Source organism: Strongylocentrotus purpuratus, unplaced genomic scaffold (assembly GCF_000002235.5).
Source record: "Strongylocentrotus purpuratus isolate Spur 01 unplaced genomic scaffold, Spur_5.0 spur5_contig_840, whole genome shotgun sequence".
Classification (NCBI taxonomy): Eukaryota; Metazoa; Echinodermata; class Echinoidea; order Camarodonta; family Strongylocentrotidae; genus Strongylocentrotus; species Strongylocentrotus purpuratus.
This window is the reverse complement of record NW_022145547.1, coordinates 2,057,924-2,073,365: the sequence shown is the minus strand read 5'-3', so window position 1 is coordinate 2,073,365 and position 15,442 is coordinate 2,057,924. Positions and strand designations below refer to the sequence as shown.

General features: G+C 39.6%; 1 protein-coding gene across 1 annotated transcript; it reads right to left on the bottom strand.

Annotated features, from left to right (window-relative positions):
- Positions 1-6,982: 6,982 nt before the first annotated feature.
- On the bottom strand, positions 6,983-15,007 carry LOC581130 (thioredoxin domain-containing protein 12). The gene is made up of 6 exons (XM_030988873.1): positions 14,667-15,007; positions 13,502-13,562; positions 11,926-11,978; positions 10,694-10,767; positions 9,592-9,745; positions 6,983-9,041 (listed from the first exon to the last, which is right to left on the bottom strand). The coding sequence occupies exons 1-6, from the start codon at positions 14,746-14,748 to the stop codon at positions 8,980-8,982; spliced, it is 486 nt and encodes a 161-aa protein (XP_030844733.1). The 5' UTR covers positions 14,749-15,007; the 3' UTR covers positions 6,983-8,979.
- Positions 15,008-15,442: the final 435 nt, after the last annotated feature.

Below are 15,442 nucleotides of genomic sequence, written 5' to 3'. Positions count from 1 at the left end.
GAAGCCTTTGTTCAGACTTGTTTATTTGATATCGACCTCGCTGCAGCCACAGTATCGTATTTGTAGAAAAAAAAGTGGCCTAATTTTTATGTTGACATGTTTTGTTTCTGAGGTAAATTGAAATACATTTATATGTTTAAAGTAAAGATATCGAAATTGAAATGATTTGGTATAATAGCGATATTAAAAATATTGCATTTCCAAACTGGATAAGAAATAATATACTAAGAGTGTTACAAGTCTTAGTAAACAGTATTTGGAAAGAAGGTTATTCCATTTATATTATTTTCAAGAAAATGAATTACTTTCTGCCTTCGAATTGGCAAAGCTAAATAGTGTATTTCCGATTTTTGGTTGCAGAAGTTACGTAATAGGATACAATATGTAAATAGTTCACAGATACACAGATCCCAGATACAACTGACCACCTTTTCCTGGTTTGTCACAAGGTTTCGCTTTTTTGGAAGCTTGTATTCAAATTAATGGATACTTCGTTTAATTTTAAAATCTTTATAAACGAAAAAATTCATTTAATAGGTCATGAAATAGAGAAAAGTGAAATAAATCTTGTAAATCTTATATTAAACCTCGCTCAATTTGTTATCTATAGAAACTATATTAGAGAATTTTTGGAAGTGAAAAGCACAGGATACATGATGTATTTGATAATACAATTAAAGGTAGAAATTCGCACCTATCTCAATATGGAATGAAATCATAACAAATTCGATACAAAGGAAGTAACTAAAATATTTCATTATTTTAGTTATTGATTATGTTACATTAGTTTCATTTTTGTACTACAGAGTGAGTCAAATAAAAAAAAGTATACACCTAGCAAAATTCCTAATTATTTTAAAAATCATTTATAAACAGTAAACTATTATACATCTTATGAAAAAGAGTTTTATCCCAAATCTTTTGGTATCATTTTGTGTGGCATGTGGTCACGCTTGGATGAACAGGAGACATTGTTTAAGAGAGTGCAAAAATCGACTTGCGCCAAAGTGATGCCGATATGTTTTATCAAAACAATTGGGATTGGGTATTAATTCGCTCTTTACAGATCCTAAAAACATCCCTAAGAAAACTAATCGAGCCATACATATAAAAAAAACCACACACAGAGTCAAACCCAGTCAGTCACGCACACACACACACACAAACACACACACACACACAAACACACTTCCGCGCACTCGCACACTCAGATAAATGAAAAATACACGCAGCCAAGTCATTATTACGTAATGAACATTTCTGTAAAATCGCAAATTTTCCGTTTAATATCAAAACGGAATATAAATTCAATTTTATTGAAATATATTTAATCAGGATATCAAGAATCAGATATACATTGTAGATACAAAATCTGTTTTACATCATGGTCCTGAACAGGATAAAAACACGGAAATATAAATAACGAATATCACCAAAGCTCACAGGCAAAGGTAAGAACAGTATAAAACTAACATATAAGCATAATACGTATTAAAAATAGTAAAAAGCACCAAAAAAAAAAAAAAAAAAAAAAAAAAATTCCCGTGTGTGTGTGACTTTGCTTCTGAAAAAAGCATATTGCAATGCATCTCATAATGATACATTCAATTCATTCTCTTCCTTTGATACTTTTGCGCAAGTCGATTCTTTCACTCTCGCAAACAATGTCTCCTGTTCATCCAAACGTGAACACACCACACAAAAATGATACCAAACGATTCGGGACATAACACTCGTTCAAAACATGTATGATAATCTTTCATTCATAGCTGACTTTTAAAATAAATTACAATTTTCTGAGTGTAAACTTTATTTTGACTCACCCGGTATATATGATATGAATTCTGTATATAAACACTGTTGTAAATAGTTGTTATTTTACAATATGAGTGAATAAATTCCCTCGAAAGAGGATAGATAGAAGAAAAAAATATCTGTATCTCACTCCCTTCCTCCTCTCTCCTTTATCCCCAATCACCTAGCTCTCTTCTCTCTCTCTCTTATCTCTCTCTCTCTCCCTCATCTCATTCTCTCCCACTCATTATCCCACTCTCTCTCTCTCTCTTCTCTCTCCCTCATCTCTTTCTCTCTCACTCATCTCATTCTCTCTCACTCATTATCCCACTCTCTCTCTCTCTTCTCTCTCCCTCATCTCTTTCTCTCTCCCTCATCTCATTCTCTCCCACTCATTATCCCACTCTCTCTCTCTCTTCTCTCTCTCTTATCTCTTTCTCTCTCCCTCATCTCATTCTCTCCCACTCATTATCCCACTCTCTCTCTCTCTCTTCTCTCTCCCTCATCTCTTTCTCTCTCCCTCATCTCATTCTCTCCCACTCATTATCCCACTCTCTCTCTCTCTTCTCTCTCCCTCATCTCTTTCTCTCTCACTCATCTCATTCTCTCTCACTCATTATCCCACTCTCTCTCTCTCTTCTCTCTCTCTTATCTCTTTCTCTCTCCCTCATCTCATTCTCTCCCACTCATTATCCCACTCTCTCTCTCTCTCTCTTCTCTCTCCCTCATCTCTTTCTCTCTCCCTCATCTCATTCTCTCCCACTCATTATCCCACTCTCTCTCTCTCTTCTCTCTCCCTCATCTCTTTCTCTCTCACTCATCTCATTCTCTCTCACTCATTATCCCACTCTCTCTCTCTCTTCTCTCTCTCTTATCTCTTTCTCTCTCCCTCATCTCATTCTCTCCCACTCATTATCCCACTCTCTCTCTCTCTCTTCTCTCTCCCTCATCTCTTTCTCTCTCCCTCATCTCATTCTCTCCCACTCATTATCCCACTCTCTCTCTCTCTCTCTCTTCTCTCTCCCTCATCTCTTTCTCTCTCTCTCCCTCATCTCATTCTCTCTCACTCATTATCCCACTCTCTCTCTCTCTTCTCTCTCCCTCATCTCTTTCTCTCTCCCTCATCTCATTCTCTCCCACTCATTATCCCACTCTCTCTCTCTCTCTCTTCTCTCTCCCTCATCTCTTTCTCTCTCTCTCCCTCATCTCATTCTCTCTCACTCATTATCCCAGTCTCTCTCACTCTCTTCTCTCTCTCTTATCTCTCTCTCTCTCCCTCATCTCATTCTCTCCCACTCATTATCCCACTCTCTCTCTCTCTTCTCTCTCCCTCATCTCTTTCTCTCTCCCTCATCTCATTCTCTCCCACTCATTATCCCACTCTCTCTCTCTCTCTCTTCTCTCTCCCTCATCTCTTTCTCTCTCTCTCCCTCATCTCATTCTCTCTCACTCATTATCCCACTCTCTCTCTCTCTCTTCTCTCTCTCTTATCTCTCTCTCTCTCCCTCATCTCATTCTCTCCCACTCATTATCCCACTCTCTCTCTCTCTTCTCTCTCCCTCATCTCTTTCTCTCTCCCTCATCTCATTCTCTCCCACTCATTATCCCACTCTCTCTCTCTCTCTTCTCTCTCCCTCATCTCTTTCTCTCTCCCTCATCTCTTTCTCTCTCCCTCATTATCCCACTCTCTCTCTCTCTCTTCTCTCTCTCTTATCTCTCTCTCTCTCCCTCATCTCATTCTCTCCCACTCATTATCCCACTCTCTCTCTCTCTTCTCTCTCCCTCATCTCTTTCTCTCTCACTCATCTCATTCTCTCTCACTCATTATCCCACTCTCTCTCTCTCTCTCTTCTCTCTCTCTTATCTCTTTCTCTCTCCCTCATCTCATTCTCTCCCACTCATTATCCCACTCTCTCTCTCTCTCTTCTCTCTCCCTCATCTCTTTCTCTCTCCCTCATCTCATTCTCTCCCACTCATTATCCCACTCTCTCTCTCTCTCTCTTCTCTCTCCCTCATCTCTTTCTCTCTCTCTCCCTCATCTCATTCTCTCTCACTCATTATCCCACTCTCTCTCTCTCTTCTCTCTCCCTCATCTCTTTCTCTCTCCCTCATCTCATTCTCTCCCACTCATTATCCCACTCTCTCTCTCTCTCTCTCTCTTCTCTCTCCCTCATCTCTTTCTCTCTCCCTCATCTCATTCTCTCTCACTCATTATCCCACTCTCTCTCTCTCTTCTCTCTCATCTCTTTCTCTCTCTCTCCCTCATCTCATTCTCTCCCACTCATTATCCCACTCTCTCTCTCTCTCTCTTCTCTCTCCCTCATCTCATTCTCTCCCACTCATTATCCCACTCTCTCTCTCTCTTCTCTCTCTCTCTTATCTCTTTCTCTCTCCCTCATCTCATTCTCTCCCACTCATTATCCCACTCTCTCTCTCTCTTCTCTCTCCCTCATCTCTTTCTCTCTCTCTCCCTCATCTCATTCTCTCCCACTCATTATCCCACTCTCTCTCTCTCTCTTCTCTCTCCCTCATCTCATTCTCTCCCACTCATTATCCCACTCTCTCTCTCTCTCTTCTCTCTCTCTTATCTCTTTCTCTCTCCCTCATATCATTCTCTCCCACTCATTATCCCACTCTCTCTCTCTCTCTTCTCTCTCCCTCATCTCTTTCTCTCTCCCTCATCTCATTCTCTCCCACTCATTATCCCACTCTCTCTCTCTCTTCTCTCTCCCTCATCTCTTTCTCTCTCACTCATCTCATTCTCTCTCACTCATTATCCCACTCTCTCTCTCTCTTCTCTCTCTCTTATCTCTTTCTCTCTCCCTCATCTCATTCTCTCCCACTCATTATCCCACTCTCTCTCTCTCTCTTCTCTCTCCCTCATCTCTTTCTCTCTCCCTCATCTCATTCTCTCCCACTCATTATCCCACTCTCTCTCTCTCTTCTCTCTCCCTCATCTCTTTCTCTCTCTCTCCCCAATCTCATTCTCTCTCACTCATTATCCCACTCTCTCTCTCTCTTCTCTCTCCCTCATCTCTTTCTCTCTCCCTCATCTCATTCTCTCTCACTCATTATCCCACTCTCTCTCTCTCTTCTCTCTCCCTCATCTCTTTCTCTCTCCCTCATCTCATTCTCTCCCACTCATTATCCCACTCTCTCTCTCTCTTCTCTCTCTCTTATCTCTTTCTCTCTCCCTCATCTCATTCTCTCCCACTCATTATCCCACTCTCTCTCTCTCTCTTCTCTCTCCCTCATCTCTTTCTCTCTCCCTCATCTCATTCTCTCCCACTCATTATCCCACTCTCTCTCTCTCTCTCTTCTCTCTCCCTCATCTCTTTCTCTCTCTCTCCCTCATCTCATTCTCTCTCACTCATTATCCCACTCTCTCTCTCTCTTCTCTCTCCCTCATCTCTTTCTCTCTCCCTCATCTCATTCTCTCCCACTCATTATCCCACTCTCTCTCTCTCTCTTCTCTCTCCCTCATCTCTTCTCTCTCCCTCATCTTATTCTCTCCCACTCATTATCCCACTCTCTCTCTCTCTCTTCTCTCTCCCTCATCTCTTTCTCTCTCCCTCATCTCATTCTCTCCCACTCATTATCCCACTCTCTCTCTCTCTCTTCTCTCTCCCTCATCTCTTTCTCTCTCCCTCATCTCATTCTCTCCCACTCATTATCCCACTCTCTCTCTCTCTCTCTTCTCTCTCCCTCATCTCTTTCTCTCTCCCTCATCTCATTCTCTCTCCCTCATCTCATTCTCTCTCCCTCATCTCATTCTCTCCCACTCATTATCCCACTCTCTCTCTCTCTCTTCTCTCTCCCTCATCTCTTTCTCTCTCCCATCTCATTCTCTCCCACTTATTATCCCTCTCTCTCTCTCTCTTCTCTCTCCCGCATCTCTTTCTCTCTCCCTCATCTCATTCTCTCTCCCTCATCTCATTCTCTCCCACTCATTATCCCACTCTCTCTCTCTCTCTTCTCTCTCCCTCATCTCTTTCTCTCTCCCTCATCTCATTCTCTCTCCCTCATCTCATTCTCTCCCACTCATTATCCCACTCTCTCTCTCTCTCTTCTCTCTCCCTCATCTCTTTCTCTCTCCCTCATCTCATTCTCTCCCACTCATTATCCCACTCTCTCTCTCTCTCTCTTCTCTCTCCCTCATCTCTTTCTCTCTCCCTCATCTCATTCTCTCTCCCTCATCTCATTCTCTCTCCCTCATCTCATTCTCTTCCACTCATTATCCCACTCTCTCTCTCTCTCTCTTCTCTCTCCCTCATCTCTTTCTCTCTCCCTCATCTCATTCTCTCCCACTCATTATCCCACTCTCTCTCTCTCTTCTCTCTCCCGCATCTCTTTCTCTCTCCCTCATCTCATTCTCTCTCCCTCATCTCATTCTCTCCCACTCATTATCCCACTCTCTCTCTCTCTCTCTTCTCTCTCCCTCATCTCTTCTCTCTCCCTCATCTTATTCTCTCCCACTCATTATCCCACTCTCTCTCTCTTCTCTCTCTCTTATCTCTTTCTCTCTCCCTCATCTCATTCTCTCCCACTCATTATCCCACTCTCTCTCTCTCTCTCTTCTCTCTCCCTCATCTCTTTCTCTCTCCCTCATCTCATTCTCTCCCACTCATTATCCCACTCTCTCTCTCTCTTCTCTCTCCCGCATCTCTTTCTCTCTCCCTCATCTCATTCTCTCTCACTCATTACCCCACTCTCTCTCTCTCTCTCTTTCTCTACTTGTCTCCCTCCTACTAGCTATCACTCCTTATGTCCCCTTCACTCAATTCTCCTCTATATCCCTACTTCTTACTTCAATTACTTATATTTTACTGTAATTGTATAATGTACCGAGCGACACAACAGACAAGTGTGTTTATCTCTCCCACCCCCCCCCCCCTCTTCTCTCTCTTTCTCTCTCTCTCTCTCTCTCTATCTCTCATATTATGAAGAAAGGGAGAGAGCAACTGTGTTATAGGACACAAAGATCAGATGACATGTGCTCCATGGTCTATCTTCTATCTCCTGCACGAGTCTATTCTACATTCATATTTAACCCTAGTCCGAACTCTGTACATTAACCTAAACCTCTACCTAACGGTAACCCAATCACAATGCTAGCCCTAACCATAAATGTCACCTAAACAAATATCAGGTTACCACGAAAGAATATGAAATGTTATCATGGACAGAATTACTATTGATATTTATCTTTTTCCTTTTTTATTCATGCAGTGTAATAACATTCTATAAATGTCTAGATAACATACACAGCCTAATAAATTCAAACTAAGATCTTTTGTTACTCAATGAATATGTCACCTATAGAATGTAGACAAAAGCATGAAATTAGTCAAGCTTGTTTGGCTTGTGAGAATGTATTTTGCTTAGTCCATCTACCAATTAGAAAAGTAATCATCTGTAACAATTTGACAAGAACCAATTGCATGTCCATGGTTTTGTAGCAAAAAAGAATGCGATTTCAACCATGAGCTTGGATAAATGTGAATCTCTTTAAATTGATATTAAAACATTTTATCCAGACACCAGGGCCCTGTTTCACAAAACTTTTCATCCGTAACAAGGTACCATAACTTTTATAAGCTACTGAACTCCTGGCATTGATTGGCTGAGAGCAAATTTGTAAATTTGTCATAGCAATTTAGCATTTGTTATGGAGGAAAAGTTTTATAACACAGGGCCCAGAATCATGAGTCTAATATAGGTATTTTGTGTAATTACTCAGTCCATGCATTTCTTACAAAAATGTATAACAATCATGATACCACCTCTATGTATAATGAAGTGAAGAGACTAGTTTTGTATGGTATGGGTCAATAGTGTCATGTACGAATGCCGATCTGTGAGACATTGAATAACGACTGACAGATTAATCCACAAAGTACCTCAAAATATGAGTATTCCAAGGCACTTGTCTGTAAAAGTATACAATTATAAAGGCCTATAGACAGTCTAAAGTAATCATTATTTTTTTTATAAAGTCATGAAAAACTAATAAAAATTCAGCTACAGAATATTTCTAACATTTACATGCAAATCCTATCACTCCTAAAAGCCTTTTCTAAGTATCCTATTCTAACTAAGTATCCACTTTGCGATGTTGAATACTAGAGTGTGTATGTATATGATGTTGGTCTCAAAGAAACGATTTTTGACCAAGCATACCATGAACCATCTTCAAAGGCATGAATCACTATTACAGATGAAGACCTGACCCTTGTTAATGAAACGGCCATTGCAGCAATCGGGCCATGGAAGAACTTAATTTAAAATTTAATTTAATTTAATAAGGAACTTTACATAACTATCCTGATCTAAGGAGACATGAACGAACGAACCATTACAATATATATCTGTTTTGACCACAATACAATATAAACTTTAAACAAAGTTTACACTCGAAAGCCAGTGGGACATTAACATTTTGGGTGCTTTCTTCAACTCTCTGCAAGGTCACTTGTTTACCACACGTGCACAAAACGATAGACACTACTAAACAAAACGATTCATTGTGCATCATGGTTTTGCAAAATTACCCATTACTAGGGTCTTGATTATTTCCATGACAACCCTTTTAATATCAGTATAGATTAATCTTGCACTGGGCATAGTTAAATAATCTTGAAAGCCTTTGGTAGGCCTATATCTATCCCATAAAAAAATAACATTGGCTAACATGTGGCAAAGGGACGATATCTGCATCACATATAAATAGTATACATTATATGAGGTAATGTTATTCTGACCATCAGATAATGGTGAACTTGTCCTTTACTTGTATCATATTGTGAAAAAGAATTATGTTTAAATGTCTTATTATTGTCAAGATAAGTAGCATTAGTAAGGGACATCAAAAGCCCTGTCATACACTTTTAGAAAGAGTTAGCACCTTTCTGTCTCTGAATAGACAAATCATAAAGGCCCAAATTCACAAAGAGGTTTAAATTCAACCCATGGTTTAAATCTTTATTTACATAATCCATAAGCGCGACACAGACAGAGGTCCAATATTTTGCACTAATTTTTAAACCATGGGTTATGTTAATGAGGGTTTAAAGTAACCATGGGTTAAGTTAAACCTCCTTTGTGAGTTCGGGCCATAGTGTTTACATCACAAGAGTGGGCACCTGCCATTATTGCTTGATAAATAGTTTAAACTAGAGATCCATGTCACAACTCATCATTTCTGCTTCCTCCCAGTGCTTTGACTGCAGATTTCATTGCTTCAGTCACTGTAAGGGATGAATAAGAGACAAAAAAATATATAAAAAAAGAGAAACCATAATTGAAAAATTTCATTCAAAGCTGAATATATGACAAAGATTTGACAAGTGGCGATAAGAGGGAAATAAGATTTAGAAAGAAGTTGTTACACAATTTAATAATTGGTTAAGAAGTGAGGGAACCAAACAAAAACAAAGAGTGTTTAGATCCTACATGATCACTAGCAGGGGATCTTAATTATTTGTACCTTACTTGTAGAATTCTCAACTGCATATTTGGCAGATTTGAATTTGAAGTACATGTATATTGTTCAGGAGATGTAAATCATTTTGAAAGGAAGATTTGACTGAGCATGCAACCAAGCATATTTTTTTTTTTGTTGCAATGCCACGGTATTGTTTGTACCTGTCTATTCGAAACGTTGGGTGGGGCTGGAGGAAGGGGCTACATATTACACCCCCCCCCCCCCCTCTAATCCAGCAGATCAATATCTATAGGAAGTGTGTTATATAACCTACTAAACATATACATGCATCACTCACGACTAGCTGTACATACCCATTAGAGCATTTGAATAGAAGTACTTGTATTGGGGATTTCCTAACGTGTTGATTAGGTCACTTTGAACTACGCCGTCTGAGTTTAGAAAGAGTATACGAGGAATGTATCCACCGTCGGGTTGAAATTGAGACCCTTCAGGTTCCTCGTCATCCTGGGGAAGATAAACATCACAAAACATCACAATGAAAGTTTGATCTCTTAACTCTTTCAGTACCATCATATATACTTCTATCAACATCAGTTCCTACTTTTTCAACTCCCAAAGTAAATCTTTTGATCCACTGGCCCACAATTTTAGAAACAAATTCCCTGCATTTTTTAACAATATTAATTCCCTTCACTTCTTCAAAAAAGAAAATAAACACATACCAATTCAACTACATGTACTTAAAGTGTACCGTTAACCAAAACATATCTTACTCGTGATGTAACGGGTTCCAAGTCGCTATACTTTATTTAAAATATAAGCTTCAAATATTACTTCGACATAGAGATATTATATTTTAAATACTTTCTCAGTAAAAAAAAAGCCAACACACAATTATGCACTTGCATAGAATAGAGTGCGCACGAAAAGTGTGACTTCTTTTTTTTTTGGGGGGGGGGGGGTGGTATTATACATTTTAGGTACATGTATACACAAATATATATTTCCATTGACTGATGCACTTTAACCTGTTTATACACTAGAGGATAGTGCCTTGTATCATTTGAAATCACTATTGTCATTATTCCTGCCATAAAATGTTCAAAATAAGGGGCTGAAGGCAAATCTGGAATACACATTCACATTCTAGTTTCAGATTGGCCAAAAATTTCATCCATGATACGTGAACATGTTTTGAAGAACCCGGGCTGATTCAGCTCAAAGACAAGTCGGCCCAGCTGCAAAAAACGGTCAGTTTTTGTCATTTTACCCTAACCCTAACTCTAACTCTAACCCTAACCCTTAACCTAACCCTAAACCTGCAAAAACTGACCGTTTTTGCAGCTGGGCCGAGTTGTCTTTGAGCCAAGTAAGCCCGACTCCGTTTTGAACTACTGAGATATCATATTATATATATATATATATATATAGCATTTTAAAATGACAACTCACCTCTACGTTGACCATCACAAAGTCACTGCTTAATTTAAGTATTTCTTCACTGGCAGCAAACTTGGGTTTTAATGCTACATGGTGAAGACAGGAAAGGAAAACAGAGAGATATCAACGTGTGGAACACAATGCCATGTCTCACGATAGGATAACATTCATCAGGATAAGAAGCAATCGTCACCTCACAACAGGGCTCTGCACCATTATGCATGGTCTGAAATTGAAACCTGTATATATGTACGAGGCTAGGATCCCATGACTTAGATTGTAAGTAGCCAAATATATCAGTCTAGCCACTGTCAGTATTTAGCTATATTTGGCAAGTTTGATGATTATCACGCACCAACACCAAGGCAGCTCATTCTCTTATGCTGGACCATCCACCTGGAACACTCTACCACAACACCTCCGCCTATGTAGTACAGAAGACACTTTCAAAAAGAAACTTAAAACCCAACTCTTTCCATATTGAATCAATAATGTACATGTTGAGTAGCTAAATTTTCTTTTCGTTCATAATATCTTAATTACTGTTCCTTGTTTAATTGTTATGATTTGTATGTTTCTTTTCTGTTGTATAGCGCTCTGATCAGTTTGTCTGTAGTAGCGCTCAATAAGAATCAATTATTATTATTATTATTATTATTAAGGGTATGAATAATTTAGTTGTTAAATTAAGGTCTCAGAGTAACAATAAAACTTGGAAGGAGAATGGCCTCAAAGCATAAAGTCCTTTGGTCCAGGTCCAGAGGCTTCTGTTTATTTTGTTAAGATAATCTTGATCTGGTTCAATCTGAGCCATATTTGGAAACATTTCCAAACAAATTCCATGACTAATATTTCATGAGTAATGTTTGTTGAGAAGGATTTGGACCTCTGTGTGTGTGTGTGTGTGTGTGTGTGTGTGTGTGTGTGTGGGTGTAAATTGATTCTTACCGACGTGATATGATTATGGGACCAAACTTTAACGTCACCATCTGAAAGACATTGCTTATTTTCATACCAAGGTATGCTTGACCCAGTTTGTAGGCAAAGAAAGCATAAATCATAAAACATGTCCATTTAAAATTCAAACCTGTTGCTGTTACAAATTAAAAGCCAACCTGTTTCCACAGTTCCATTTTGCATTAGTCACTTCAGATTTGTCAAAAAGTTTTCTAATACACATCTAAAGCTTTTCTGCTTCCTCTGTCATTTGATCTCAAATGAAGAATACAAGATTATAAATTCACCTTTACATGCTCCACACCAAGTCTTGTGAATGACCAACATCATAGGTTTGTTGCTGAAAGAACAATATTATTAGAGATCACATGGTAATATACACACATACATACCTACAGATCCGGGCTAACTCAGACCCGGGGACAACACCGCCCCGCTGCAAAAACTGTCATTTTTTTGTCATTTTACCCAAACCCTAACTCTAACCCTAACCCAAACCCTAAACCCAACCCTAAACCTGCAAATACTACTGTAATCGTTTTTGCAACGGGCCCAAGTTGTCCCGTGTCCGAGTTAGCCCGTCCCCATACATACATGTACATACATAGTTTTGTGCTTTGGCTCAAAAACTTTAATATTCCTGGGTCCATATTAAATTCAGTAAACGTCAGTATTATACTTAGTATTTTACTTCGCTAAGAAATTCTGATTGCATCTGAGCATTTACTTTTAAAGCAAGCCAACTGCAAGGTAAAATAATTACTGACAAGCATTGTGATGTCACACGGTCACTCCAAATTTATGAGCAACAAACCAATCGCATCATATGCACCCTTATAATAATTGTGCACAGCATTTGATGACCTTGTATGAAAACTACATGTATATGCCTGCCAATCAGGCCCTCTTGTCGATGCCCTCGCGCTGTTGGAGTCTCTAAATTCTGACGAGCGAAGCGAGTCAGAGAAACCGAGGCGCTTGCGCGGAGGGCCTCTTGACAAGTGATCTGAATTATATATTCATGAGACCCGATTTCCTACTGAATTATGCATGTCTAGACCGCAGCGATTGTGTGTGTGTACGTGTGTGTTTGGGATTGCCCAACTAGGCTAGTCTGCAAGCACAGACCCTAATTTGATACTTTATCAAAAAATCATTTTGCCTTGAGAGAAACCTAGCCCAGCTATCTACTGGTACCTACTGGTTGTACCAATATAGGTCAGGAGCAGCTATAGTACGTGGCATATGGTAGTCTTATAGTGCACACTCTCTTTTACGACTGACCAGGGTTTGTGCTTGCAGACTACAACTAGGCGGCCAGTCTCGCTCTCACGGAGGGAATTCGCACAGAGCGGTAGATATTACGTCATAGTAGCTCTCTCTGATTGGATGACTTTCACCGAACTCTGCTGGGTCGGAATATTCGCCAAACAAAGTAAAACATAAGAAATTCAGATCACTTGTCAAGAGGCCCTCAGCCCAAGCGCCTCGGTTTCTCTGACTCGCTTCGCTCGTCAGAATTTAGAGACTCCAACAGCGCGAGGGCATCGACAAGAGGCTACTGCTAGGGAGGCTTATAAATCCAACACATGTAGATCACAACACCTAGGCTCTAGAAAAGTTTTAAGTTGGCAAAACATGTATGTTTGAGTTTAAAATCAATACTCCACACAAATTGGCATAATTTTAACTATAGAATATTATGTCCATGAGTTTTCATTTCAGAAAATCATTTATTTCCTACAGGAAAAGTACACCGATCAGCATCACCCATGAAAAAGAACAAAAAATAATGTATTTTTTAAAAAAGTGAAGTATGGGTTTTAACCAAATTGATTAAGCAACTTATCATCATAAACTTACTTCTCTTTGGCTAGCTTCAATCCATCTTCAAAGGTAACCCAATCATATTGCTCTCCTAAACCTGTTAAAGGAAAAGAAAACATTTATTTCAAAAGTGCAGGTTTTCTTTCTTCTTTTTTTTCAGATATAAAACGTGATTTTGAAATTGAACAACAATAACGATTACTGTATCGGCAAGCGCGGGAATGAAGCTAAATTCAGCACACTCCCTGCACAAGCCTTAGTACACTAAACTAATCAATGTCAATTGGTGACGTCATCATCCTTTATGCGCATAACAGTTAAAACTACGGCTGCAAGAATTTCAACACAGGGTGCAACTTCGACCAACAAAATGCTGAAAAAAGACATCTAAATGTATCATACATTCAAGCCTAGGCTTAGTTTTCAAGTATACATGTGTAGTGATTCGGCCCGAGCCCCTATGGCTTTTTGAACAAGTGGGCGAGTCGTTGTGGCCTGGTTTAGAATAGAATAACGTTAGATTTGAACCAATAGGCAATACTGAAAGTCGTAGGACGCAATTTGACAAGTCGAGCTGCTACTTGCTTCGAGCTTTCGTCCCCAACTGGTATACCTTCAAACCTTGTAACGTTAGAGCACTTTCTTCTTCTTTTTTTTTAATACGGTATGGTTTGGCGGGAGGTTTTTTCAGAAACCGGGAGATTTTACATCGTTGGCGGGAGAGCGGGAGAAAGGCGTGGTGGCGGGAGTCTCGTGCTACGAGCTTTTGGGGCGCCAGGAGAATGAGCGTGGCCGTGGTGGCGTGAGACTCCCTCCAAGTGCGGGAGGGTTGACAGCCCTGAGTAAATCGTCGCTCGTCTAGCGTCTTGCCCATGTCAAAGACAGATTTGTGAAACACATTTACAAGTCGTCTTGAGACTTGACAATCATGACAATTAATTGCAAGTGTAAAGTCAAGGAACAGCATTGAGAATTGTTGTTAATCTTGTATTAACTATTATTATCAACGTTTCGTGAAATGCACTTGTGATGTATATCTAGATGCAGATGAACAGCTAAGCCCATGTTTAAAACAAATATTAGTCAGCTCTGATCTGGATGTCTTTGGAAAAGTGCAGGTTTTTAAATTGCAGTCCCATGCCTTCATAATTGTGTGGGCATTCATTCCGATATTTCATCAAAATAGACAAAAATTACTTACCACGTCCCTTAGTATCCTCTGCTAGCACACCACCAAGCACAACAAGAAATGTACCGATCAAAAGAGTTGAATACAGCTCCATTTCGATATGATCCTGATATAGACGGATAGAAATCACTTTAACTCGAGAACTACCGGAGTTAAACAGAATGATTGTGAAGACGTGGCCAAATTTACGATACCGACCCGTTAGACCCCCGTATGTATGTAGTAGCAAAAATAACGAGCGCCATCCGGCGGTGCTATAGAGGTCAGTGGGTGCTACGGGGGCCGTTTCTCGAAACCGTCATAACTACAAGATTAACGACATCTCGACACATCGCGCAACTTGTCAGCTAAGTGTCACAAGTCAGTTTGTTGCTATTCCATCCATGGGCCGCGAAATGTACGATTAGTTTCAATATCATTTTGAGAAAAATATACACGAGTTCGGTACGTAATTCTCTGGGATGCTCATTCTGTATAAAGCATGAATCCCTTAATTAGCATTGATCTACCACGAGGCTTATGCCCTTCACGTGTCTGTCATTTTAGTTCCAATAATATTCGATAGGTGACCTCATTATCGCCTTATAATGGTCACTATTCAGGGAGGTGGAGGGGGGGGTGGTTAATTGAAACAGAATTTAGCCATAAACATGTACGTGTGGGCTTATGGATAGGCTTAAAAGATATAGTGTGGACGTTTCTTAGAAATTTTGAAATTTAGGTCACATTTTCTTCTTCCATTCAAACCATAATTATTTTAAGCAAATAAATTAAAGTATACCCTTTTT